Below are 26,465 nucleotides of genomic sequence, written 5' to 3'. Positions count from 1 at the left end.
ATAAAAATGAGCAAAAATTTTCCCCTAAAATTCACTTGTTGACTATTTTTTTTAATTATTTTGAAAAGTTCTGTTTGGTTTAACACAAAGTTGCTTAAATAGCAAATATATGGCACAGCTCATAGGTATGCATGCCATTTAGCTTGTGCACCTTTGCCAGAAACAGTGTTTTGAAGTTTTTAGTTTGAAGAGTTTCATGACTCATTTCACATGTAACAGAGAAACCGGTTTCTCTGTTACACATGGGAAAACTGTCACAATACAAACATTAGTTTACACTGGGAACTGCATTAGATTTTGTTGTAACAATGGCAACAACATTTCATGTCTGTAGTCGATGAATAATGATTTCAAATAAATTAGGGATACAAAGATACTATAAAACCTGTTCATATTTCCGATGAATGGGAATTAATGCGAAGCAATTTGGAGGTCATAAAGCATTACAATTGTCACCAAACATTGCACATATTGCAGTGGGTTCGACATTTGTGAATAAAAAAAAGAAACCTTTGATAATGAAAATGAAGAAAACTAAGGATTGGGGCATAAAAAAGAATTCTTTTAAAAGGAGAATCTTATATTTAAAGTGCTGTTATTAACGAGATTGGACTGTCATGACTGAATGGGTATAAAAACTTGTCACACACCCACTACTGGTCTACTTGAAAGTTAAAAACATAACTTCTGTCTTTACTGGATAATGAAGAAAATTTCAAAGAATTCAGAGCTGCAGAGATACATGTACATGTACTTAGATGCCGGTTCACATTTTTATTGAAGTGGAATGCGAAGAAAGTTTGATGTCACGAAGTGTTTATACCTAAAAGTTCAACAAAATCCCCACGTCCAATTTTGTGATTTGAGACATGTGCTAATGTATGTTGATGACATCACAGTGCGCCGGCCTAGTGGAACATTCACAAAAATAGCACCTGCATGCCGAGTCGGGGCAGCACACCTGTGCCGGTGACTGGTTCCCGAGAGGTGTAATGTGCATTGCACCGTGTCCATGTGGTCACTGTCACCGAACGTTCCGCTGCTCACAAGACAGTCACCAGCGCACGTGTACCGACTTGACACGCCATGCTGTGAATGGACTGCTAGGCCGGCATGTCATGAAATTGTTAGGTAAACTCGCAAAATGAAAAATGGTGACTTCCAGCTCCAGGACAAGCGTGTCCAATTCGAAGGGGAAAAATGTTTCCTTTCTCCCATACGCTCATTTTTATTTTGACGTTTAAGTGGCTGTCGTGCTCCTTTTTTTTGGCAAATACATTAAATTTCAGGTAAATTTTACCTTCATGACTTGAGAAGAAACCCGCACCCTGTCACTTTTTGTCACAGCATAATGTGTGAGTAACGAAATCTTTGATCGAAATTTCTCGAAGATGAAGGAATAGCGGAACTTGGCATGTCTGTGTCATGTGACGATCACGTGACAGCACGGAAGATGCACAAACTCTTTTGTTTTCAACATGTTCAACGGAACAATTTTGCAAGTAATCAAAATATTTTTGACGAGAATTGACAGGGATATCTTCAGAAATGTTTGAGATCTCAGACACAAGTTAGTAGGAGGCATTTTGTGGGTACATGGAGTTGATATTTTAGGTTTTCGAAATGATTTGCAACATCTTTTTATTTGTTTTTTAACAGCCAAAAATGATTTTAACTTCGTAACAACTGGAGAACGAAATGTTACATTGTTATACCAGATTATGACGGCACCTTTATTCTCAATTAAAATGAATATCATTTGGAGATTTATCCGATATCATAATTTACCTTTCTGTTGATAGGTTAGTTAGAAAATAAATGATTTGTTCTGCCAGTGGTATGAAATGTCATATGAAACAGGTCATCAAAAATGTCATACTAAATACCGAAAAAAACTGTGAGAAACGATGAGGTTTCTCCCTTGCAATTATTGTGTAAATCAACATTTTTTAATGTAAATAAATTTAATGTAATCAACACATATTAATTGATTTATACACATGAAAATTAAATGGGAAAGTGAAACTGGTCTTGTTTTAAATGGTCATGATACCTGTGATGTCCCTGAAATACACATTGGCCCCCATATTAAAAGAAAGACCCACATACATGTACATGTACCAAAACTCACATTTTGCTCTTGATTTTGTTCTTCCGATGACACTTTGCTTCGTAGTATGACAAAAGGGCCCGTGTTTTCTGCAGCTCAGCCCGGCGCTCTTGAGCCTTTATGGTCAAAAGCAATGGAAAACAAGAAAACATGTTTAATCACCCCAACCCCCAACGGTGTATGTTAAAATCACATTGAAATCACAATTGGAGGACTGAGGATGGTTCAGGTTAAAAAAATGCCCCATCAATCCCGTGCCTTATGAGTTTACTTCGTGATCGTCTATAAAAAATTGTCTCCACTGGGAAAACCATCTCCTTTGATTTAGCCCTAACCGCCAAGCATATTGTTTGGCTTACAGTACTCAGTACTACAAAATACTAAGTAATAGCCTGAGCCTGAAGGACCTAGTGCTACAGATTACTACTTCTGGCAAGGTTACCTCCATTGTTACTTGTACAGAAAACAATAAAGCCATGCATTCATAGTGCCACAGCACTGTGTGGTACATTGTCTTTTCTATTGTATTTTATGGCTTCAGAGAACAATGCGGTCATGTCCTCTTACAAGCGGCAGCACTAACTACTACATTTTACTACAAGTAGTCATTTGTAGTATTATGTAGGGTTTGGGTTAATATTGATAACTTTGCCTTTGCTGTCAAAAACAATAGAGTTCTATAAGGGCTGCCAAGACCAAACCACATACCAACTTTGAAGTTAATATGCCACATCTCCTTAAGTCATGGTGGGTGAACTTATTACTTGCAAGCACACACTCTTGTGTATAGACACTTTCGTCGTCTTGGGCAAGTCCACATAATGTCCGCACTACCTGTGCTTGTGCGGACATCTTTTGTGTTCAGGTCAACACAATGAATAGAAACCTTGTACACATGCACACACATTATGCTACTTACCTTGTGTGGACATTCCTTTGGTGTAATGTAGTTATGAAATCTCGATGGAAATATTTCTGGCACTGAGAACAACCTTGTAATATGTTTAAGCTGGGTTTTTATTGGTTTTGTTGAATATTCCCCTACCTTTTGCTACAGATACATGTAACCCCAACTCAGAAATGCCTCTTAAACTTTAATTACGGGTTTTGCCCTCACCCGATGTATATATATAAACACTGTATACTCAGACCTTGCCAAAACCCCACAGGCTTAATCAAAGGCAAAACCGTAATTAAATCAACATCTCCCTGATGCTAAGAACATCTTGAAATATCTCAAACTAGTTTTAGGAATGGGATAGCCTTCTGTGCACCTGCCTTAGTCCACACAAGGTTCTTATAACCAGCATTATGTAGACCTCTTTGCTTCATGGGTCCACACTAAGTATGTAATGCTGGCACAACACAGCTGGTATGACTGGCTGCTACAGTATGTTTACATGTACATGTATATTAAGCACTTCCTGCCGGGGACTCTGGAATTGGAGATGTATGGTTTATATGCGCGGCCGGAGTCTCCGAACTCCGACAAAGGAAACAGGGCCCTGTAACAAAAGACCATACTCCGAACAAAAGACCAGGCTGCTGGGAATTGTCAACATTTTTCACTCTCAATAGTGGTGATAATCCAGCCTTGTTTTGAAACCGTATACCAGGGTTTGGAGCATTGAGAGCCAGCGGATTACCATCGGGGACAAAAACGCTCCACCACTGCAGCGATGAGCCACACAGCACTGCTGCACGCTGATCTGGCCCCGATTGAAAAGAGGTCAGCAGTGCACTGAGCCAGGTTCATGAACAAAAGAAAGTTACATAACACAGCAAAATCTGGGCTCTTTTTACAAGGCTGTAGGCCCCGCTGAAATACTTGGGCGTCAATGAAGGTCACCTGTAAACTTAGAGTAGTGCTTAAAGATTACTTCGTGCGGCTACAAACGACCGTTAAATGAAATTATGAACTTTTGAAGAATTTTGAAAACGGAAAAAAATGATAGTCATGCCGGCCCAGCATCATCAACATTGAAAAATGACCTGGCATGAAGTGGTTAAGCCAAAATATAACGAAGTTTAAAAAATGTGTTTTAGTGCGTATACCTAATGCTGCGGTGATAAGTTTTAAATAGCTGTAATACATGTACCATGGTGGATGCCTGTATTTACAAGCACAGATCTTGGGTAATATGGTTCACTGAACCCAAAAATGGTGGTCCCGTAAATTTTCAAGTTCCATGTTTTGCTTTGTTAGGCAAATCTGCCTGGGATTTGTGATGTTCTTGTGCATAGTGGTTTAAGACCCAGACATTTCAAAAAACTGTTCCCCTTGATATCACGATTTTAATCTGTTCACTAGTATCTAATGAGATAACATTCACCAAAGAAAAATTTGTTTTTTAATAATTCTACCGTATATTCCATTGAAGTATGCACCTCAGCTTTTTTGAAGAAAAAAATGTCAACAAAAACCCTGCTTGTCAAAAACAAAATTATATCTTCAGATGGAAGTCTTTGCATTTTTTGTAGCTTGTTAGACACTCTTTCAGCCGATAAAAATTTGCTTTCAACAAAATTGAATATAGTGCAGAAATTTGCATTTACTTTTTACAGTAAACTATGAAAAGTACCAAACAAGAAAAATATACATCGACATAGGGTTGTTGATGCATTTTTACAATAGGCCATAAACAGCCAGGGCAAACATGTCTAGTTTATTCATAATTTGATTGATTAATTGCCTACAAATATAATCAAGCGGAAAAGTCGTACAATTTGTCATTGTGCCAAAAAATTTATTTAAAAGCCGTTGCTATGCAGGATTTGACGTTATTTCGAGCGCAATGAACAGTGCCCTCTATTGTTGAGACATGTAGGGTATACTGCAAGTGATTGCTGCCGATGACGTCGGGCCTATTGGTGCTCAGTTTCATCGCATTCGCTCGAATGCCATTGACTTCGTTGTAATTGTGTTGACTTTGTGTGCAAAGGTTAGACATAATTTGAGGGTTATAACCAGTGTTGTAGTCGAGTACTTTTTTCCGAGTACCAAGTACTACTGATTCCTTTGACTTCCGAGTACAAAGACTCGGCAAGTACTTTGCCAGCCGAGTACAAGTACTGGTTTCCGAGTAAAAGTACTTGCACTTCCGAGTACGAGTACAAGTACAAGTACTTTAATTCAGAGTACAAGTACTTCTAATTCAAAAGTAGTTTTATCTTAATTTAGAGACTCTTAAGACCTGCCACTGTATAACAGAAACACTGAATGCAGATGGCATGGCTACAAGAATAAGTGATCTGGCTAGCAATGTCAAGGTCATTACACGTGTGTTGAAGCAGTTGACACAACGTGCACAGCGCGGCGAAGTCTATTTTCCAGACTCAATTATTCACATGCCTATGATTTTCTGTATGCTGGGTTCGTAGTTAAAATTTTCGGGTCAAGGAACCAAACTACCTATGCCCAAGTAAATCGCGGAACCATTCGGGAGTACCACAATATAATTTGCGTACGTGATTGGTTAAGTACGTGCACAGACGGCGTATGGGTCGTATGCCTTAATGGTCCCACGTTCGGCCTTCTCGTTGTCAGAACTGTATTGAATATCGGGTCATTGGAGTCGAAATTTTTGTACGTTATTTTAATGGCCATGCGTGGTAAGTTAACTTAAAGGATTTTTTTATCAAGTACTGTTAATCGAGTACGAGTACTTTGATGCTCGAGTACAATTTTTGGATGTCGAGTTCCGAGTATTTTGTAGCCCGAGTACAAGAACTGAAGTTGGAGTACGAGTACTTGGACGTCCGAGTACAAGTACGAGTACTCTGAAAACAGTACTCCAGTAGCACTCGAGTACGAGTACTACAACACTGGTTATAACACAGCTTAAGTGGAATTTAAACTGAAAAGTAGTTGAAAGAACTGTAGCCTTTTTGTCAGGGGTGATGTCAATTGTCGATCCCAACAAACACTGGAGGGTGAAGAAATTTTTTTTTGCACTAATTGTTATGTAAACCAGCCAAACGATGACATTTCTACCTGCTTGTGGCTTATCTCGGAGTCAGTGTTGTGTCACGGCCTGGGATATCGGATAAGAGTGTTTTTCAAACTGCATAGCGACTGGCCAAATAGGTCATCTGATTGTGAAATGTTTCAACACATTTTGTGGGGTTTTATTTCTATGGAAATGTTGATTTAAACTTTGACAAAGACTTCTGTGAAATACATAATACTGAAAATAATACTATATGGGTTTTTGGCAGATAAAAATCATGACACAACACGGCGGCATTACAGGTACCTCCATGGACAGAAATGTGGTTTATTTCAACTTAAAATGGAAGATAATTTTTAAAAAATGAAAACGAAAACCTTGGGTTTAACAAAAGAGGCCAATTTTATTGAGATAGTGAGCAAAATACATACATAATTAATTCCACACCCTGACCTTGAAGGTTCAGAACACACTGAGGGAACAGTCACCCAATGAACATTACTTCTTTTGGAATAATTGAAACACATGATTGAATGGGAAAGAGAGTCACTGAGAAAAGGTAATTTCTTAACTTGTTAAGATTATTTCATATTTCCAATCACTAAAATGTCTAATGAAAGAGGGACCAAGACCAAGTGAGGAACTTGCTTTATTGATATGATACCTCTCAAATGAAGAAAAAAATCATTGTCATTTTATTTTAAAATGCAATAAATTCAAAGGACATTAAGTGAAAGTAAAATGAAGTCACACGATTTCTTTTCATCATTCCCCCTTTCCTTTCCTGTTATGATGCAATGAAATACAAATGCATAATGATCTCACTTCCAAACTGAGGTGATCATCTCTTAAAAATGATCACAGATTTTTTCCCAAACTACTGTAGCCAAGGGGCGTGTGCGTGTTCTTTCCAGAATTTTTAATAACTGTCAATAGATGGCGCCATCATTCATGAAGATCAATAATAATGCACTTTTGCCAATGCAACCATCGCAAAAATGCCTTCCTGTAGACAAATTGAAAACCTATGAGGACTTTAAATAAGTTCTAAAGACTTGTTAAATTGTTTTAATCACTGTGAGTGAACATAATCTGATAGTATTCACTGATGTCTGGGTAATGGTAGGGTTTTAAACCACTGTGTTGTGATAGCCAATGTTTTATGGAGCCCAGAATCAAAATTTTTTTCAGCAAACACGAGAATGCCATGACTGGGCCAGTTTGATCAAGCCTGCACTATTTGAATGCTTGATGCGGGAATGTCAGCAAGGGATGCAGCTGCACCTTTCCAAGTCAACAAATCAACAATCAGTAGACTCGGACATCATGCAAGAGACACTGGAAGTGTATCATGTTGTCCAAGAGGCAGTAGACTTTGAATGACGGCACCCAATCAAGATCAGTACATCAGTATGCAACAAAAGGCTTCATAATTGATGCTGCAAATGCACAAACTATGGCGAGGGAGACACCCGGATGAGAGAATTACAGGCAAAGTACTCAAGATATTCAAAAATTGAGTTTGTGCAGTAGGACTCCGGAGCAGACACCCTTACAGGGGTCTCCCACTGATAGCAGATCATCATTGGTGTAGGTTGGCGTGGGCCTGTGAACACCATGACTGGACACAGAGAATGTGGAATCAAGTATTATTCTCTGATGAATTACATTTCCTAATAAGCAATAATGATGGAAGAGTTCAAGTTTATGATTCTTCAACTGTAATGTAGTACAGCACAACAGATGGGGAGGTTCCAACATCCTGGTGTAGGCTGGTATCACATAAAAAAGGCAGTACTGATCTGCTGGTCATCAATGGTAACCAGTACTGATCTGCTGGTCATCAATGGTAACCAGTACTGATCTGCTGGTCATCAATGGTAACCAGTACTGATCTGCTGGTCATCAATGGTAACCTCAATGCCAAGAGACATTGGGATGAAATTTGAAGGCAGTACTGAAACTATTTCTAAATGGACCCCAAACAAAACTGTTTCAACATGACAATGTGTGACCTCATGCCACCAGCATGATCACCCAGTTTTGTGAGGACAATGACAATGAACTCCTACTATGGCCTGCCTTCAGTCCAGAGATAAGCCACATTCACCATGTAAGGAATCAAGTCGATTACCACATCCAGTCATGTCCAGTGGTGCCTACATGAAGAACAGCTCAAGAACTTGCCGTTGCTTTAATCTGCTCTGGGCAGGAACAAAAGAGGGTGTGTTTTATGAAATTGCCAGTCCTTAGGTATGCATTCACTGCACATTTGACCCGGAGCACACCGAGTACACAGAACAAATTTAGTTTAGCATATATGGCCTTTGCGTGCACGCCAAACGTGTGTAAGAAACTGTTGAAAAACTTCGTACTATCTGTCTTTCTTTCACTTGTGAGGGTGCACTTCAGCTCAGAGCTGATAGATGTGTGGTGCACTCTACCTGAAGTTACCCTCAGGAGGCTGAATCAGTCCATGCACTGACGCATCCAAGCTTGTATTACAATGATGGGAGGGCACACACTGCATTAACCCTAACCCCCTAGGTCCTTTTTGCTAGGGACCCTCCTCAATCCTCAAGAATCCTACAACTTGGGGGGTTTGAAAAAATTGGATTCCCTCTCAAACCTCCGAAATTCTCCAAAATTTCTTGAAAATGTTACTTGAAGGTGTGACTACTGCCTCAATCCTTCAAAATCCTCCGGCAATTCTTGTCTGTCACATCCCTTGTTACCCCCAACCCTGTGGACATAACCTTCAGAAGTTATTTGTACTCTCATACAAAATGAGACACCAGATACATGATATTCTGTTTTACGGACACCTATTTACAAGATTATTATTGTTTAAAAAAATATTTACAATTTTGTTGTTTTGCTGCACAATATGAATTACGCCCAGGACTTTTTGGGATTTTGAATCAATTGCTGCACAATTTAAACTGAACGTTAATTTTACAGGGATTCCTTCTGTCACTGCAGCGTTGACTGGTTACGCTTTGGCCAGGCAGGAACTCTCAAACTGTTTCATCGCAGAGTAGCCTAGGGGACACCGGCCTAACTCTCTCTCTCTCTCGTACACTGGTCTCGAGTTGACCCTGGTCTTGAGTTGTTCCTTGGGTATCTAGCCAGCCCTTGAATCGGACTGCTAGTCCAATACCCACAATAGAACCCTAAATACTGTATGCAAATGAAATGCAAACTTTCTCTAAACACCCATCTAGTAGAAATATTCGACAACGAATATACAGGATATTAACCACTACCAGCCGGGGACTCCGGGATCGGAGCCGTATGGTTTATATGTGTGGCCGGGGTCTCCGAACTCGGACAAAGGAAACAGGGCCCTGTAACAAAAGACCGTACTCCGAACAAAAGATCAGGCTGCTGGGCATGACCGGCATTTTTCGCTCTCAAAAGTGGTGATAATCCAGCATTATTTAGAAACCGTATACCAGGGTTTGGGGTATTTAGAGCAAGCGGATTACCACCGGGGACAAAAGCTCTCCACCACCGCAGCGATGAGCCACACAGTACCGCTGCATGCTAATCTGGCCCCTATTGAAAAGAGGTCAGCAGTGCACTGAGCCAGGTTTGTGAACAAAAGACAGCTGTATAACACCGCACAATCTGGGCTCTGTTTACAAGGCTGCAGGCCTGGCTGAAATATTCGGGCGTCAATGAAGGTCACCTGTCAACTTAGAGTAGTGCCTGAAGATTACTCCGTGCGGCTATAAACGACTGTTAAATGGAATGATGAATTGTTGAAGGATTTTGAAAACAGAAAAAATGATAGTCATGCCGGCCCAGCATCCTCAACGTTGAAAAATGCCCCGGTCCGAAGTGGTTATTAGTTCAAACCACTATCTCAAGTATTTACAAAATAGTGACCACTCCGTACCTTGACACAACTACTCTTTAAAAGTGATTGATGCAACCATAAATCCAAGTTCTCTAATACTTTTTCGTTACTCAAGTAATCACTTATCTTAACCCTCCTATGCTAAGATGCATTCTTGACATAGTTGTCATATCAGTCAAAATCAGTCACATTTCCCATATGTGTCTGTGTACTGGGGGAAATCAATTGGAAGGCATTTTTGACTGTTTTTGATGGTTAAAACAGAAGGAGGGTTAATGATAATAACTGCAAAATTTACTCTATTTCCAAAATAAACTTACAGGTTGTGTAGAAACCTGGTTCTTGGGAAATCTTGCATCTCGTATATTTTTTGTTTCACCATGCGTATCGATCAGGGTTTATCTTCACCGAAATACTAACTTCTCTTCATAAAATCTTTCAGCGCAACTGGCTGGATACTCACAGTTTCAGTCCCAATTTCAGCGAAATCATCGAGGCTGTAAGGGATGGCGACCATTTAGACCCGGTTTGAAAAGGGCCCCCCGGTAGCCCACCCGATATAATGCCTGCCCGGTATTCAGACTACTACAGGCCGGTATAAGGCCTGTCTGCACATTGGCATTTCAAAGTCCCTGATGAAAGGCTTCCCCCACCATGGTTGAACAGATGAATAGGGGTCTAAGCGGATTAGTGTAAACATTGTAAAGAGCTGAAGGATTAAAAACCACAAGCATGTTCCTTCTGGGATAGATTACATGTACCAATACTTGCAAACAATAGACCCCAGGATGGAGAAGTTCGAGATCAACAACCAGTCCAGCATCCCAGGCCGGTAACCAGTCCAGCATCCCAGGCCGGTAGCCAGACCGGTATGAAAGGGGTTTTTGCAACCGGGCGAGCTTACCGGGGGGCCCTTTTCAAACCGGGTCTAAATGGTCGCCGGCCCTAAAGTCCCCTTTACACCCCGAAAATTTTCTAAAACCCGCCAAAATGTTTACCCCAAAATCCTTTTGTTGTATGACCCTGGTGACCTACATGTAACAAGAAAGGACTTACTCAAGCAAGAAACAAGCTATCCAATGGCGTTTGTCTCTTCTTCCTGTGAAACTCCTCCCCCACATTGATTGTGTGAGTCGGGTGTACTAGAGAATACCTACCCAAACAGTCACTACATATGCAAATTCCCATGCGGGCATGGCCATTCGCTGAATAAGACTTTATCATCCGAGATGCCCAATGACCTCCCACTATGTGCTGCGGTCTTGCCACCATGATCATCCTTCTTTTTGAAAGCGACTGAAGTTGTAGACCATGACCATGAAGTAGAAACTGCTCTAACATCATGAGCCCTGATGTAGTGATTACCTTGCTCATCAGGTTGTGAAGGCCAATCTGGGTTAGCAAACTTGATGGCTGCAACCGTCCAATGGGCTATCATGTCTCTTGCTGCTAGCCGATATGGGCTCGTGGAAGTGATGAACAGTTGAGTTGTCGATCCTATGAGACCATTTCAAGGTATGAACCGGACACCAGAGTTTATCAGCATCATCCCCAGAATGCGAGGAAATCTTAGGCACGAAGATATCCAGGGGCTCAAAGGATGGAGTTTGGTTCTTGGTTAGAAAACCAGCGGGGATGAGGCAGACCCCGTGAGGCTCCCAGCACAGATGAACATCCAACTCAAGATGCCCAAGATTCTTCGGCCAGCCCAAAATACACAAGAAAGAGACCCCATTACGCATCATCGTCGCTTCCAGAGGAGGGCCCACCTACAACACTGCAAGACACCTAGCCAAGATCCTTCGCCCCCTAGTTGGCAACACCCAGCACCACATCAAGAACTCAGATGAATTCTCGTCCATAATCCAAGACCTCTGGCTGCAGCCAAGTGACATCATGGTTAGCTTTGATGTCGTGTCACGTTTCACCAACGTTCCCACCTCCGACGCAACCACCATAGCAACAGACCGACTCCAAGCCGACACCAGCCTGAAGGACCGCACCGACCTCACCCCCAGCCAGCTTCAAGACCTCCTCACCACCTGCGTCGATTCTGCCAGCTTCAAGTGGCGGGACAAATTCTATGAACAAACAGCTGGAACCTCCATAGGATCCCCTATATCCCCGGTTCTAGCTGACAAATTCATGGAAGAGTTCGAGCAGACCGCCATCGCCACAGCGGACCACCGCCCCAAGATTTGGCTCCGGTACGTGGATGACACCTTCGTCATCTGGGAACACGGGCAAGACAAGCTTCAACTCTTCTTGGACCACCTCAACGGGCTTCACAGCAGCATCCAATTCACCATGGAACAAGAGTGGCATGGCTACATTTCGTTTCTTGATGTTGGGGTGTCCAGAAGGGAAGATGGCAGTCTTGCCCGGCGGGTTTATCGCAAGCCCACCCACACCGACCGGTACCTCAACAGCGCCTCCTTCCACCACCCCAAGATCAAATCATCAGTCAACAGAGCCCTCATCCGCCGAGCCTACAACATATGCGACCAAGAACACCTGCGCAAGGAACTCCACCACATCTCCACGGCACTCCAACGCAACGGATACCAGCCCCAGCAGATCAAAACTCAAGACCCAAGATCAAGTCCCCCTCCCGGCCGTCGGGTCCCCTATACCCAAAGCCAACTAGATAAGGCCCCTAGTTCGGTCACTCTCCCCTACCTAGGACGTACCTCCCACCACATCCAGCGTATCCTGAGCAAGCACAACATCAAGGTGTTCCACACAACCCCCCTCAAGATCCAAGGAATGCTGACTTCTCACAAGGACCGGCAAGATCCACACCGCCAACCAGGTGTATACAGGATCCCCTGCCAGTGTGGCAAAGTGTACATCGGAGAGACTGGTAGGGACCTCCCTACCAGGATCAAAGAACACAGAGCCCATGGCAGAAAGGGGGAATATGAGAAGTCAGCCATCATCAAACATTCCCACGCCGAAGACCACACCATCAACTGGGAAGAAGCCCACCTCATCGCCAACATTGAACAGTGGTACCCAAGACGCATTAGAGAAGCCTTGGAAATCTCCAAGCACCCCACCGTACCTCAAGACATCGGCTTCTCCATCAGTGATATCTGGCAGCCCCTCCTCACCTCCCGGTCTGATGGGTCCTCTATACCCTAAGACCCCCCCCGCCCAGGGTCTCCTATACCCAAGCAAACTTCCCCCACCACAGCCCATGACCAACTGACATGCATCAGTACCCAGGAGGATCCACTGTTCCACCTGGCCACACAGCAGGATCCGTCACACTCCAGTACCTCCAACCAGCATATAAGCCCCACTCCCTGTCTCCTGACGACGGACAGAGCACACTGTCCAAAACGTTGAGCCTCTCCGGTTCTTATCAGAACCACACAGACTCAAAAAGAGATATTGCATGGTGCTTACCGCAAGCTTTCCATCTTGGATGAAGGATGCCGGACTTGGGCTGGTGAAAGATGTCTAGTCTGTCGGAAAGGACTAGAGGATGACGGACCTTGTCATGGTTGGCGAGGCCAGAATGGTGCGATTAGGAGTATCCAAGAATGTTTGCATTCGACCTCGGAAAGTACCGTCGGGATCGGGGAGATGGGTGGAAAGGCATATCCCAGGATGCCCAACCAGTTGATCTGCAGGGAGTCTATGGCCTAAGATTGAGGGTGTGGAGATCTCGTGCAGAAGGTCAGAAGTTGGGCATTGGAAGGAGAGGCAAAAAGATCGATTTGAGGCCTCTCCAGCATCACGAAAAGGGCTTTGACAACCCCTGGATGAAGAGGTCATTCTGTCGGGAGTATCTTGCCGCGGGAGAGAGCATCTTCCAACATGTTGTCGGGGCCAACGATGTGGAAGGCCTGCAGATTGATTGAATGTTCCCTTGCCCACTACAGGATCTCGCAAGTGAAGACACACAACTGTGGGGGATCAAGTGCCGCCCTGGTGGTTGATGTACACCACGGCTGTAGAATTGTCAGAACGAACCAGGACATTCTTTCCCGACGTACAGTAGGAAGCATTGTAGAGCATTGAATATCGCTTGCAGCTCGAAAACGCTACTGATGTAATTTGCCCGGAAGGCAGGTGGCCAAGTTCCCAAGATCTGGTGAGGAGAAAGGGAGGCCCCCCAGCCATGAGATGACGCATTGGTTGTTATTATCACAGCCGGTTTTGGTCGCAGGAATGGCAGACCAGCTATTAAGTGACTTCCCCTCTAGCCACCAAAGAAGATGACGTCAAACGTCGTCCGATACGGGAACCACATAACAGATAAGTGAAGCTGAAGGGGTCTCATACGAAGCCTGCACCAGGGTACCAGGTCGACCATATTTGCCATCAGCCCAAGGAGACGAATCCACGTGCGGGCCGGGGGGAGGGACTGAGCTGAGCAAATAAGGGATACACATTACTGAAGATTGGCGATGCGATCGGCCGTCGGGGCAATGATACCTCTGCGGAGATCGAGTTCTGCTCCAAAGTAAATCGGGGACTGTGATGGAGATTCTGTAACTTTGAGATCTGATTCCAGGAACAGTCCAGCGATTCAAAAAAACTGCCGTTTAAAACGTCAAATTCCTTGCAATGAAATTTCTTATCGCTGATTAACATGTATTTCTTATTGGAAACTTAATAGCAATATCTGAAGGATCAACACAAATTAGAAACTCGTTACTTGGAGTATTTATGTTTTACAAAAAAATCTTCCGCTGGACCAACGTCGCCGTTTAATCTTTAAGAATCGAAGCAAACTGTGGTGGAAAAAGTAGGCCTACTTTGTCACATATTTTGCTCAGAACTGAAAAAACCTAAACAATACAGCCCCTAGCCTGACATTAATTCTTCCTTTACCATGAAAAACTCGAAATGTAAGTAATTGCTGAAGCATTTGAAAATTCCTATAGTGCAAGCTCTTGGAAAATTCCCCAAATCCCACAAACCTTGGCAGAGTAATCTCCCATAAAATCAGCAATCCAAATTTATTTAAACACCGGTGTGACAACTAAACCTAAACCATTCATAAGAGAGAGAAGCTGGCTAGATCTGCGATGGCATCGGTCCTGGTGGAGATAGGTGTTCATGCATGTTTCTAATAGTCATGCATGCATCGACCGCTCTCCGTTGGTGCATGGACATGTGGTTGTGGGCCAGCTGCAAGTGTTTCTTTGTGGATGCTTTGTTTTTGAGTCTGTGAGATTATGTACCATAATTTGCATGATTCACTCTGCCAAACACAAATCTCTGACTACTTTTTATCCTTCATTTCTGCCATAAAGGAAAGAAATTCTACTCAACCTATTGAGTGAATTAAGGTCAGGAGCAATTCTCAAAGTTTTCCAAGAAACAAGACTAATGGCCATGTGTTGAAGCTGGCAATCGGAACACACACAGGAAGAATGTACTGTAGCTTTAGGCATGTTCACCAGCAACTGCATGAACAGACGCAAGCGGTGCTGTGCGGCGCGCGAGTACAATCGAAAGATCAAGAAAACTATAATGGTTCATCGTCGGTGGAATAATGCCACTTTTATGGAGAATTTTAACCCTGAAGGATTGAGGAGTGTTAGGGTTAAGGAAATAAATATTTCTTTTGTATGTTTTTGGCACCATGAAAATAAAGGTACATACATTAAGTTTCTTTCTTGTCAAATACACATTTTAAAACTCACGGTAACTGAAAAAACTAAAATATTGAAAGCCGGCAGGCTACATAGGTTAATAATCTATGTAGGTTAATAATCTGTATTTTCTCTGTCTATTGCTGCACATGCATGAATGTTAGCCTATTTGTGATCAGTTTATGATCTCCAAAAAATGTATTGCTAGAAAAATTTATCAAATATTTCAATCTTTCGTGTTTCTGATGCAATAAAAGAGGATAATATTTAATGACACATACAAGTGTTTAGGAAACAACTTACAAGTGCATTGTGCACGTAATCTCGGGTATGTTGAACATGGCATTCACACACATTATGTAAAAATTGCAATCGATTCCGAGTGGAATCGCAATTTCCTGGATGGAATCGGAATCAATTAAAAAAATGCTAGCGCCTAACACTATTCTCTTGATCAAATTAATTCTACTTCATTATGTTGAGGCAGTGCAAATGGCATTCTTGAGCAGTTCGGTTGATTCGAAAAAATATCGGGCTGAATTTATGTATGACTGAGCAAAGAACAACACAAGGTCTAACCCACGACCTTCACTCATGGCATCCTTCACAATCAGCCATACACTTTTGCCATTCATCCTCAATCCTCCAAAATCCTCCAAAACTGCCTAAAGGATTGTGGAAGATTGATGAAGGTTAGGGTTAAATTCAAATTCAACTCGATTTCCCAAATAAATTATATGGTTTCTAGTTCAACATGTTTATATTTAGTAAATAACTGCATTACTTTTCGTGGCAAATACACATGCAAATTAATTTATTTAAATAAGCACAAGAAATTGTATTTTCTGTGTCTATTGCTACACATGCATGAATGTTAGCTTATTTGTGATCAGTTTGTGATCTTCAAAAAATGTTTTGCTAGAAAAATTTATCAAATATTTCAATATTTGTTTCAATTCATGGTAATTGTAGAGCGTACAAAACAAAAACATGGGAAATACAAAATCCCCAATCAACAGCCATTGCAGATGACATTCCTGATGTGCTTCCATAGACTGCAAATAGTTCATGTGTCTGCTTTTACAAGATGACTTCTTGTGTTTTATGTAGTGAGCTGAACCTACAAACTCACCTCTTCCAGACTCATACATGTGAGTATTTCTTCCTCAGCAAGGGCCAGTTTATTAGGTCTTTCACTGTGTTTACTACCATGAAGAATCTTGTACACTTCTTGTTCCAAAGGACTGCTTGGCTGGTAAGAGTGGTAGGACATGTAAGAAAACAATCACAAAAAACTGTTTTAAAATCACTTCTGTTTGGTATTAATATTAGACCATCCTTTAGGGAGTGAGAACCATTACAATTTCTGTTCACTTTTTTCTTCTTATACTCTTTTTTTGGTAAAAATAAACAGAAACAAGCTGAACAAGCAACAGACACTTCAACCTGTCTACCAGGAAGCCTAATTTTGTAGAATTTGCACTTTTATTAAAAAAAGTCAAAGAATTCTGATGTACGTGTACTTGAACTGCCAGCATGGCCAGAGACAAGCTAGGATATGAAAAAAAGAAACATGTTCCCTTGCTCATTTTTTGGCAAATGATGTGAGGTGCATAAAGGCATCTCTCCCCAAAGCCAAGGGGATTTTCTATTCTATAAAGAAAATACCTTCAATACCTACATTATGAATGCATTTGCAAATGCGCAAGCGTAAGTGCTGAAACATGACGTCACATGACGTCCTATGCAGCATGCCCCCTTTTTTCAAACAATATGGGGGATGGTATCGAAAGTGAATATTTTCTTCAGAGAATAGTAAATTCCTTTGATTTGGGGAGATTCTACAGTATATCAAAAAAGTCCCACTTTAACCCCTTGACGGGAATTTTTTTCCGAAGGCCGACTCCAAGAATTCTAGCCTCGCTCGGCCACGAAGGCCACCTGCCAAACTGCAAATACTAGGTTTGTGGCCCTGCGTGCTCTGTACGCTTTGAATTACACAGTGAAAAGGCCCATTGTTTGGTGGCATGCAGCTCTACTCACACTTCCACATTCCCGTTGCCTCTTTTCAAAGTGGGGACTATTGTGAAGCTGGTGATTATGATGCAAATTCGGTCTTTTCATTTCTGGGCTACACACAAAGGCCAATCACCATATATACAAGAGCCAGGGTCTGCCTTCTTTCACCGTGTTTGCTCAAGCGTGGGACGAGAATAATAGCTGAAAAGTGGGCTGAGGATCTCAGTACGAAGGGGTTAAAAAACTGCCCTAAAATTGATATTCTATAATTTTTTGAAAATCCTTTTAATAGACAATGGTTCAGTGCCTTTTTGTACAACTGCAAATACTCAACATGGCACACACGAGTGAGGCACAGACTAATTACGTAAATTGTGACTTGTAACTGTAAATCTGTTTTGCACAAAAAAGTGCCGGGATGAAAACAGGATCTGAGACCATGAGAAGCAACATTAGGTATCTCCTTTGGTTATCAGAAATTGCCATTACTTTTAAATGAACAGTTGAATGAACACTTCAGTCCTCAACATGTCCACCATTTCTTTCCTGGCAGATTTGGGCCCTATTCAGCATATCGTACACTACGCTAGATCAAAGCTTTCACCTTCACCTTCATCACTATCAGATGATTAGACGTACACTACGCTAGATCAAAGCTTTCACCTTCACCTTCATCACTATCAGATGATTAGACGTACACTACGCTAGATCAAAGCTTTCACCTTCACCTTCATCACTATCAGATGATTAGACACCATGAACTTCTACCTGGAGATCAACAGCGACGAATGCGCTTCTGCGGATGGCTCCTTGCACAACCCCCATGATTCTTGGTCAATCTTATCATCGGGGATAAATCAGGCTTTGCCCTCAATACAGCAGTAAACACTCACAATATCCAAGAGTACTGCCCTCGTGGACACACTCCCCTTGATTTCCAGAATCCACATCGTGACAACAGACACAAACTGACTGTGTGGATATGTTTGGGAGGAAATTGCTGAATCGCCGGCCCTTTATGTTTTCACCATAACATGAAAGGAGAGGATTATCTGCAGATGAAGAATGAGGACATTGTTCCTGTCATTGACCAACTGCCCCTTTATCATCGCAACAGAAACGGCCAATTTCAGAAAGCCTGGTTGCCTTAACTGCGACGTGGAATGGCCCTTAAGTCGAAAGCCTGGTGTTTTGTTACAAGGCCCAGTTCCCTTTGTCAAATTTCAGAGACCCCGGCCATGCGTACAAACACACGGTGCATGAAACCGGAGTCCTTGGCGGCAAGTGGTTAAGGAATGCATAACGGCAGAAGTCAATTTTCTCAGAAGAGGCAGAGCTTTAATCCAACGTGCAGTACGATGGCAATTTCTGATAAACAAAGTTGGACTTTGCTTCTTATGGTCTCAGATCCTGTTTCCATCCCAGCACTTTTTCACGCAAAACAAATATATCGCAATTTATGTAATTAGCCTGTGCTCACTCATAATTACATGTAACATTTTGAGTATGTGAAAAAAATGGCACTGAACCATTGTCTATCAACCCATGTACAGGATTTTCAAAAAATTATAGAGTATTAATTAATTTTCAAAGTGGGACTTTTTTTATATGCCCTGTTTTGCAGAATATATGTCACCTTCGATACCTACATGTACAAATGTAAAGTAGCACCAAAGTGTACAGAGACAGGGTGGGAATGCGCAGTGTGTGGGCCAGGAAAGGAATTATGACCAAGCCTGAAACAAACATTTTGAAGCAAACATTTAACCAATGAGTTGGACATCTAAAACATTTGCTGAGGATGTATCAACTACTCATCTGGATTCCTGGCTGCTGCTCATGTAGTTGTGTGAAGAACTCCTGGTTTGGAGAACATCTCCCTAGTGGCACAATGCAAAAGTTGACAGGTTTCTCCAACCTGTAGCCTGCATAATATTTGAAACAGTCATGCCCTGAAAAAAGAGATCTTGATGTTTTTATGCTTCAAGTCATAAACCTTGCCCTGAGATGAGTAAAACATCTGTGGAGGAAGTGGACGAGCCTCGCCTGCTTTAACGCGGGGACTTGGGCTCAAGTGAGTCAGACATCAATGATGGATCTCACTGGCTCTGAAAATGCAGAATTTTATACAGCATTTGTGGCTCTACTGATGTTGCAAAAGCTAGTGAATAAGGCTGTGACCCACATACAGTAGCTGTTTCTGGCCTGGGTGAGACGGGATAGGAACTTATGGCCTCCACAATCCACCTTGCAATGATCAAGGCTAATGTTGGGTGATGTACACTAAATGTTGTAATAAACCGTTGAGTGAAGTCACCTCAGAGCTCTTTGGCACAGATGTCTGTAAGAAAGTGATTTGATTTTGATTTGGGAATCTGCCTGAGGGACAAGGTGTACACCTCCTTGTTCCCGGCAAAAGAGACTTCTTTCTACATGTATAGAGAATCCCTCCTGTGATGTGCTGTGGAGGACAACAGTACATGCATTTACGGTTGGAATGCCGCTTTTACTGTGAGGTTGTTAAGTGAAAAAGACCTTGCCAGTTTATGGGAGGCTTTGGATAGCTTCATGTGAACAGTGCAAAGATACCATTCCGAAATTTTGAATGGTAAAGGGCTGTTCAGCAAAACATTTCCTTAATTAGGTAAGGGAAAGTAGCATTGTAGGACAGGCTAGATCCATTGTCAAATGCCTTATAAACTGTCCCTATTAATGTTCAGTGACCATGAATGGTGGAGACTTGTAGACTGGAGCGAAACACAGATGGTTGCTAAAGATGCAGAATGGGTATCAACCGCTTTTTTGTGTGTGCACAAAATTTGAGGTAAGTGCTGTTGCTGATTATCTGACAATCTCCTGGTTGACAATACATCCTTGTAGGCAGAGTGAGCTAAGGAGGGATGCACCAACTGAATAGCCGGAAAGTTAGCATACACTGGGAAGGTGAGAGCCACCACTGAAGCATTGTCTGTCTTGACACCAGAAAGGCATCTGATGCCCCTGTCCAAAGTGGCCTGAAGTACTCACAGGACAGACAGACAGACATAAAGATTTTATGACAGAGATGAGGATCCCGCAAGGGATGGGTTGTCTGGGTGTGCATGCCATTCTGATTCAGGAGCATTCGTTGAGAGCATTGCTGTTGGGCACAGCCTTGGGAGAGGAGGTTCTGAGGAGACACATTCCCAAATGTAGGTAAGACCAAATGGAAGGGTTCATCTGAACAGGGGTAGAGACAGCATTCTTTCTAGGAGAGTAGCGATATACATGAAGAGAAGATGAAGCCTGAAGGGGGCACATGTGCAAAAGGTAGTATGGTACAATATCCACCCAGTTCGCAAATAAGTCAAGGGGCTGGAGCTGAAGCAATACCCAGGTTGGGATAGAAAGATTCTCTGAGAAGAGATGAATGCATTCATGGAAGTCTAGGCAGAGCTCCATCGAGGAGGGGGACACCCCCGCCAGTCTGCAGGGTGAGACAGACAGGCCTCAAGGAAGGAAAGGTTCTGTGAGGGCCCCAAAAGGAGACTTGTCCAGGTTGACTGGGGAGTGATCCAGAAGGGGCCCCGAGGTTTTGCACGGTAAACCTCCACAGGTCAGCACTCATCGGGCAGCCTTGGTAGAGGAACACTTTTGATTAACTGCCACTCAGACGACCCCAACGCATGGACAAAAGAGTAATTTAAGCCTCAAGACAATCTCCTAGTAATCCTACATGTACATGTAATTTGATACCTGCCTTCCCAAGACGAGTAAACTCCTTTAATCCCTAATAGCAGCCACCATCCTTCATTGTCTGCTGTAGCTCTGTTGTTCCCTGCGCCAAAAGCTTCACCATGCGACCACTCATGCGTGTGAAGTTGACCTGCAGCTCAAGGATTATGTATGTATATTCAAGAGCCATTCATGCAGCCGAACCTCAAAAAACCTTAAGGTTTACCGCGCAAAACCCTCGGGCCCCCTTCTGGATCGCTCCCCTATGAAACAAGTCCAAAGTGAGTTGTATCACCCTTGACAAAGTGTGGTACGGCCAACAAGATAAGCCCATCATCAGCAAATCATTCAGGTAAACATATACGTGCTGACAGCAAAAAACCTTGGTGATCCTTGAGAAGACTTGTGGAGCTGTGGATAGGCAAAAAGGTACAGGTCGGAACTGGCAGGATGTGTTTCTATAAATGAATGACGTCCAAAGACATGGCAGGGGTCTCCTTGCAGAAATGTTTCAATTAACTTCTTCTGAGTCAGGAAGAAGGTTGATGTGAAGCCCTCTGGAGAATTTATGAGAGGTTTTATCATTTACCGGTATGACTCTCTTTGTCGTAGAGGGAAAATCTTTGGCTTGCTTGGTCATGAGGAATGGGAGTAGTCACCGAGTTTGTTTACCCCTTTATGCTGGGATTCTTTTGACAGCTATAGGCTGGGCTGTGGTATGCCCAGTATGCAAAGCTCTGTCCAGGAGCAGGCCCCATTGAACCAGCAGCTGCATGGTGAACAGAATGTATGTGTGGTATGCACTAATCCTCACACAAAGCCGCGGCTGTCGACGGTTCCCGGTGCAAAGGGGTTTACAATTCTTGGTGTTTTTCGGCAATGAGAGCGAGCCAAAACACAAGGATTATGAAGATCTTCGCTACATAATTGATATCTGTAGCAGTTCAAGTGAATACGAAAGTCAAAAGATGATGATGGGCTGCCATCAGGATCAACATTTACTTATAGATTTCTGAACAGTCTTTTCCTTAACCGCAACTGACGTGGTTGAAAGTGTCAGAAATACAGTGTACATGTATAGCAAGTACAAAGTAACGACACGCCACTCAGGGAAAACGTGTGTACTCAACAGTGTGCACGATGGAAAAAAGGGGCTAGCTATGGAAGGAATTGTGAGACGTGCTGTGTGTGGGGGTTGACGTCATATCTGTGTTATTTTCAGCAGTTATGCTTGCGCATGTGCATTTGGAAATATATTTGAACATGTACTGAAGGTGACATATTTTCTAAATGTGCAGAAGTATCACTGAAACTATAGCCACTTTAAATACCAATTATTTTATAAAAATGAATGCCACCAACTTCGCCTTAAATGCAAACTAAACTTCATTTGGCAGTTCAGTAACAAAAATAACTAGTGTTGTATCTGGATCAGGGGTGCCCCATCAAAGAAAGTACAATCTACAGTGTATATACAGGGGGGCCTTACCAGGGTACAACATGTTCTTATTTCATACACAATAGAACAGCAGCAACAGAACAATTTTCAAAGTGGGGGGGCAGTTGTTAGATCACCAGGCATCAGTCACTAAAAGGTCGATCCATTAAGCTCCACCCAATTATGGGACCCGCAAAAAGTGGAGAGGCAAGGCTCTCCTGGTCAAAAAAGTGGGGGGAGTGGCATTGGCCTCTCTGCCCCTCCCCCTTTTCCGCCGAAAGTGCAGTAGAATACCCTTACTATTCCAAGTGCACTACATTCTTACTTTGGTTGTGATTTTATTATTGTAAAATAATTTTTGAGATGTTATTCAGTCTAAACAAAAACATGGGTTTACATTATATACATTGTATCCAGTGTGGACATTCTTCTGTTTCTGTGCAGTTAACAAAATATTCATTTTTTTCTGAACTGCAAAGGCTTTTTATTTTGTTTTGGTATGGTTTCCTTGGTTGCTTCTCTTCCTTTTGTTACAGATAACCCAACCATTTATTTTATTTATTCTGATATCCAACAGCGGAGATCCGCCACTTACATGTACAGGTATCATGGAAAACAAAACACTTATAGGGACAAAAGGGACAAATCCAAGTTACTTGTAAATAAATAAATAATTGTATAAACATAAACTTGAGTAAATACAGGTAAAAACCTGTGGCAGTTTACATGTACATAGTTGAGTTATGAGTGCAAAGAATTTCTGTAAATCTCTGTATGAAACGAATTCAATGTAAGCGCCCCAAACACATTGCACATCTCGTGGAGTCGGTTGTAGGCAGTTGAAATCTTTGAAACAAAGCCTTGCTTCGTTACCTCCACCCGGCTCCACAGAACATGCATGATGTGTTTGGGAGCAGATCTGGTTCGGCGTTCTGGAACATGGAAGGAAAATGGGTTAACAGTAGTTAAATTATAACGGTTATGGATATGTCAACACAGGGCACCATCATTCATGGAGAACAATAATAATGCCCATTTGCCAATGCATCCTCTGCAAAAATGTCTTTCTGTAGCTAAATTGAAAATCCATGAGGACTTTAAGTTCTAAACACTTGCTAAATTGTTTTATTTGATGTGAGTGAAAGTAGGTTGATAGTATTCACTGATGTCTGGGTCAGGTAGGGTTTTAAACCACTATGTGTTAAGTATTTTTGTCAAGGACCAAGTGCATGTTTCAGTGGTCCAGTGAAGCCCTATTTTCTGTGGGATAGTAGCTGAGCTCAGAGAGCAATGGCTGGTCAATTCAAACTGATGCATAGCTGTTTTGCATGTTTTGACCTTTGACATGATATCTGCACTCAGAAGTGCTACAAACGAGAGCACTGTAGCCCAAATTAAATCTACATTACACAGTCAATGGGAGAACCATCATGGATGCGAAAAAGGTTTTGTACACAGAAGAATGTATTTTTTTCAAGGTGCTCTGTCACAGGTATTTATGCATATAGTCGTGGAACGGCATTCATCATGGCCGCCACCATGCATGGTATGACACTTAATGAAAAAAATCAGTTTAAATCGAAAATGGGGTGGGTGGGCCAAATAATTTGAAAAAGAAATTGACATTTAAAAACATTGAAATAGTTTAAATGGCTTCTTTCTTGTCACAAATTGAAGTACATAAAGGACATTTAGTTGAAATATCAACCCAGGAAGGACAGTCTGGAACAAATCGGAATGATTTGGAAACTGCACTTCAGACTCACCCACATGTGTGTATTTGCCTGCAAATAAGGACCCACGTTGTTCCTCTTTTGTTCACACCAGTACTTCACTTAATTGGAAGACCTTCCATATATGATTGTCAACTGGGGACCCTCAGTAAATTGGGTCCCTATCAAACTGATTGCAAAAACAAATTCTCTCTCTCTCTGTCACAAGCACACCCACCCTTCCATCCTGGTCTAGGTGTGTACAAAGTTTACAAACACATATCAAACACACACACACATGTAATACTTCTGAAGTCATGAAGAACTCAGAGAACCAAATATACTCTGTGAGATGTACAATGTATTCAAAATTTAAGATAAGATGCTACCACAATATAAGCAGGTACCAAAAATTTAAGTAAAACAGAAAAAAGAAACTTAAAGCAAACCTGAAATTTTTTCACAAACTGATCAGTAGTTTGAAGTCCAAGCCTTGGCTGGTTCAGGGGAAAGGACATGTGTTCTGCTCTCCTATTTGCTTGCACCACCTGATCCCATTTGGAAACTTCGTTTGCAGCAGCTTCATAAGCTACAGATCTTTGAACCTATAGCAAAAGAATAAAAGGGATTAATTGAGGAGTTAATTATAAATGTACATTCATAAACACTCGAGATAGTTTCTCTATTCCTAATTTTGAAAACATGTCAAGTGTCCACGTGTTAACAAAAATGCGGTCTGCATAGAAAGGGGTCTCGGAACCTGAATAAAAGAACGTTTACTTTTGCATAATTTTATACATGCAAACATCATGTTTCTGCAGCAAGCACAAATATTTATCAGAGAAACTCCGCAGCAAATGGGTTTGAAGTTACCACTTGCCGCTGGGGTTTCTGGTACCAGGCACATATTCTTTATATGTGTGGCCAGGACCCCCCCTCTCCCGAAGTCGGACAAAGGGAACTGGGCCTAGTAACAAAAGACTGTACTCATAACAAAAGACCAGGCTGCTGGACATTAGCAATATTTTTTCACTCTCAATAGTGGAGATAATCCAGCCTTGTTTTGAAACAGTATACCATGGTTTTGTGGATTTAGGGCGAGTGGATTACCACAGGGGACAAAAGCGCTCCACCACCATTACATGCTAATCTGGCCCCCATTGAGAAGAGGTCAGCAGCACACTGTGCCAGGTTCGTGAACAACAGACAATTACATGTACGTAACATTGCACAATCTGGGCTCTTACAAGGCAGCAGGCCTGGCTGAAATACTCCAGCATCAATAGATGTTGTCTGTTAGATTAGAGAGACACCAAACAGTCCTTCATGTGGGTGTAAGTGTCCAGTAAATAAAGATAGGAATTTTTAAAGTATTTTGAAAACAGAAAAAAAAAGATAATTATTCCGTCCCTGCATTATCAACATTGATAACTGCCATCAGCTTGAAGTGGTTGAGAAAAACTTGGGCTAAAGTTAAAACAATTATTTAACCACTTCCTGCCGGGGACTCTGGAATTGGAGACTTACGGTTTATATGCGTAGCCGGTGTCTCTGAACTCCGACAAAGGAAACAGGGCCCTGTAACAAAAGACATACTCCCAACAAAAGACCAGGCTGCTGGGCATAACCGACATTTTTCACTCTCCAAAGTGGCGATAATCCAGCCTTGTTTTGAAACCGTATATCAGGCTTTGGGGCATTCAGAGCGAGCGGACTACCACCAGGGACAAAGCGCTCCACCACTGCAGCGATGAGCCACACAGCACCACTGCACGCTAATCTGGCCCCTATTAAAAAGAGGTCAGCAGTGCACTGAGCCAGGTTCGTGAACAAAAGACAGTTATATAACACCGCACAATCTGGGCTCTGTTTACAAGGCTGCAGGCCTGGCTGAAATACTCGGGCGTCATTGAAGGTCACCTGTCAACTTAGAGTAGTGCCTAAAGATTACTTGGTGTGGCTATAAACGACCGTTAAATGAAATGATGAATTTTTGAAGGATTTTGAAAATGAAAAAAAGATAGTCATGCTGGCCCAGCATCATCAAC

General features: G+C 42.2%; 1 protein-coding gene across 1 annotated transcript in view; it reads right to left on the bottom strand.

The window, feature by feature from the left end:
• LOC147795214 (U3 small nucleolar RNA-associated protein 14 homolog A-like) overlaps positions 1-25,023 on the bottom strand; it is a 44,683-nt gene extending 19,660 nt beyond the window's left edge. Inside the window, exons 1-3 of the mRNA XM_087132211.1 lie at positions 24,867-25,023; positions 16,667-16,786; positions 2,132-2,226 (exon numbers count right to left, since the gene is read on the bottom strand). Coding sequence (XP_086988337.1) covers positions 2,132-2,226; positions 16,667-16,786; positions 24,867-24,935 — 284 coding nt within the window. The 5' untranslated portion in view covers positions 24,936-25,023. The remainder of the gene's footprint in view (positions 1-2,131; positions 2,227-16,666; positions 16,787-24,866) is intronic.
• Positions 25,024-26,465: the final 1,442 nt, after the last annotated feature.

Source organism: Acanthaster planci, unplaced genomic scaffold (assembly GCF_054643075.1).
Source record: "Acanthaster planci isolate LZ-2023a unplaced genomic scaffold, COTS_SCS Contig126, whole genome shotgun sequence".
Lineage (NCBI taxonomy): Eukaryota > Metazoa > Echinodermata > Asteroidea > Valvatida > Acanthasteridae > Acanthaster > Acanthaster planci.
This window is presented reverse-complemented; position numbering and strand designations above follow the sequence as displayed.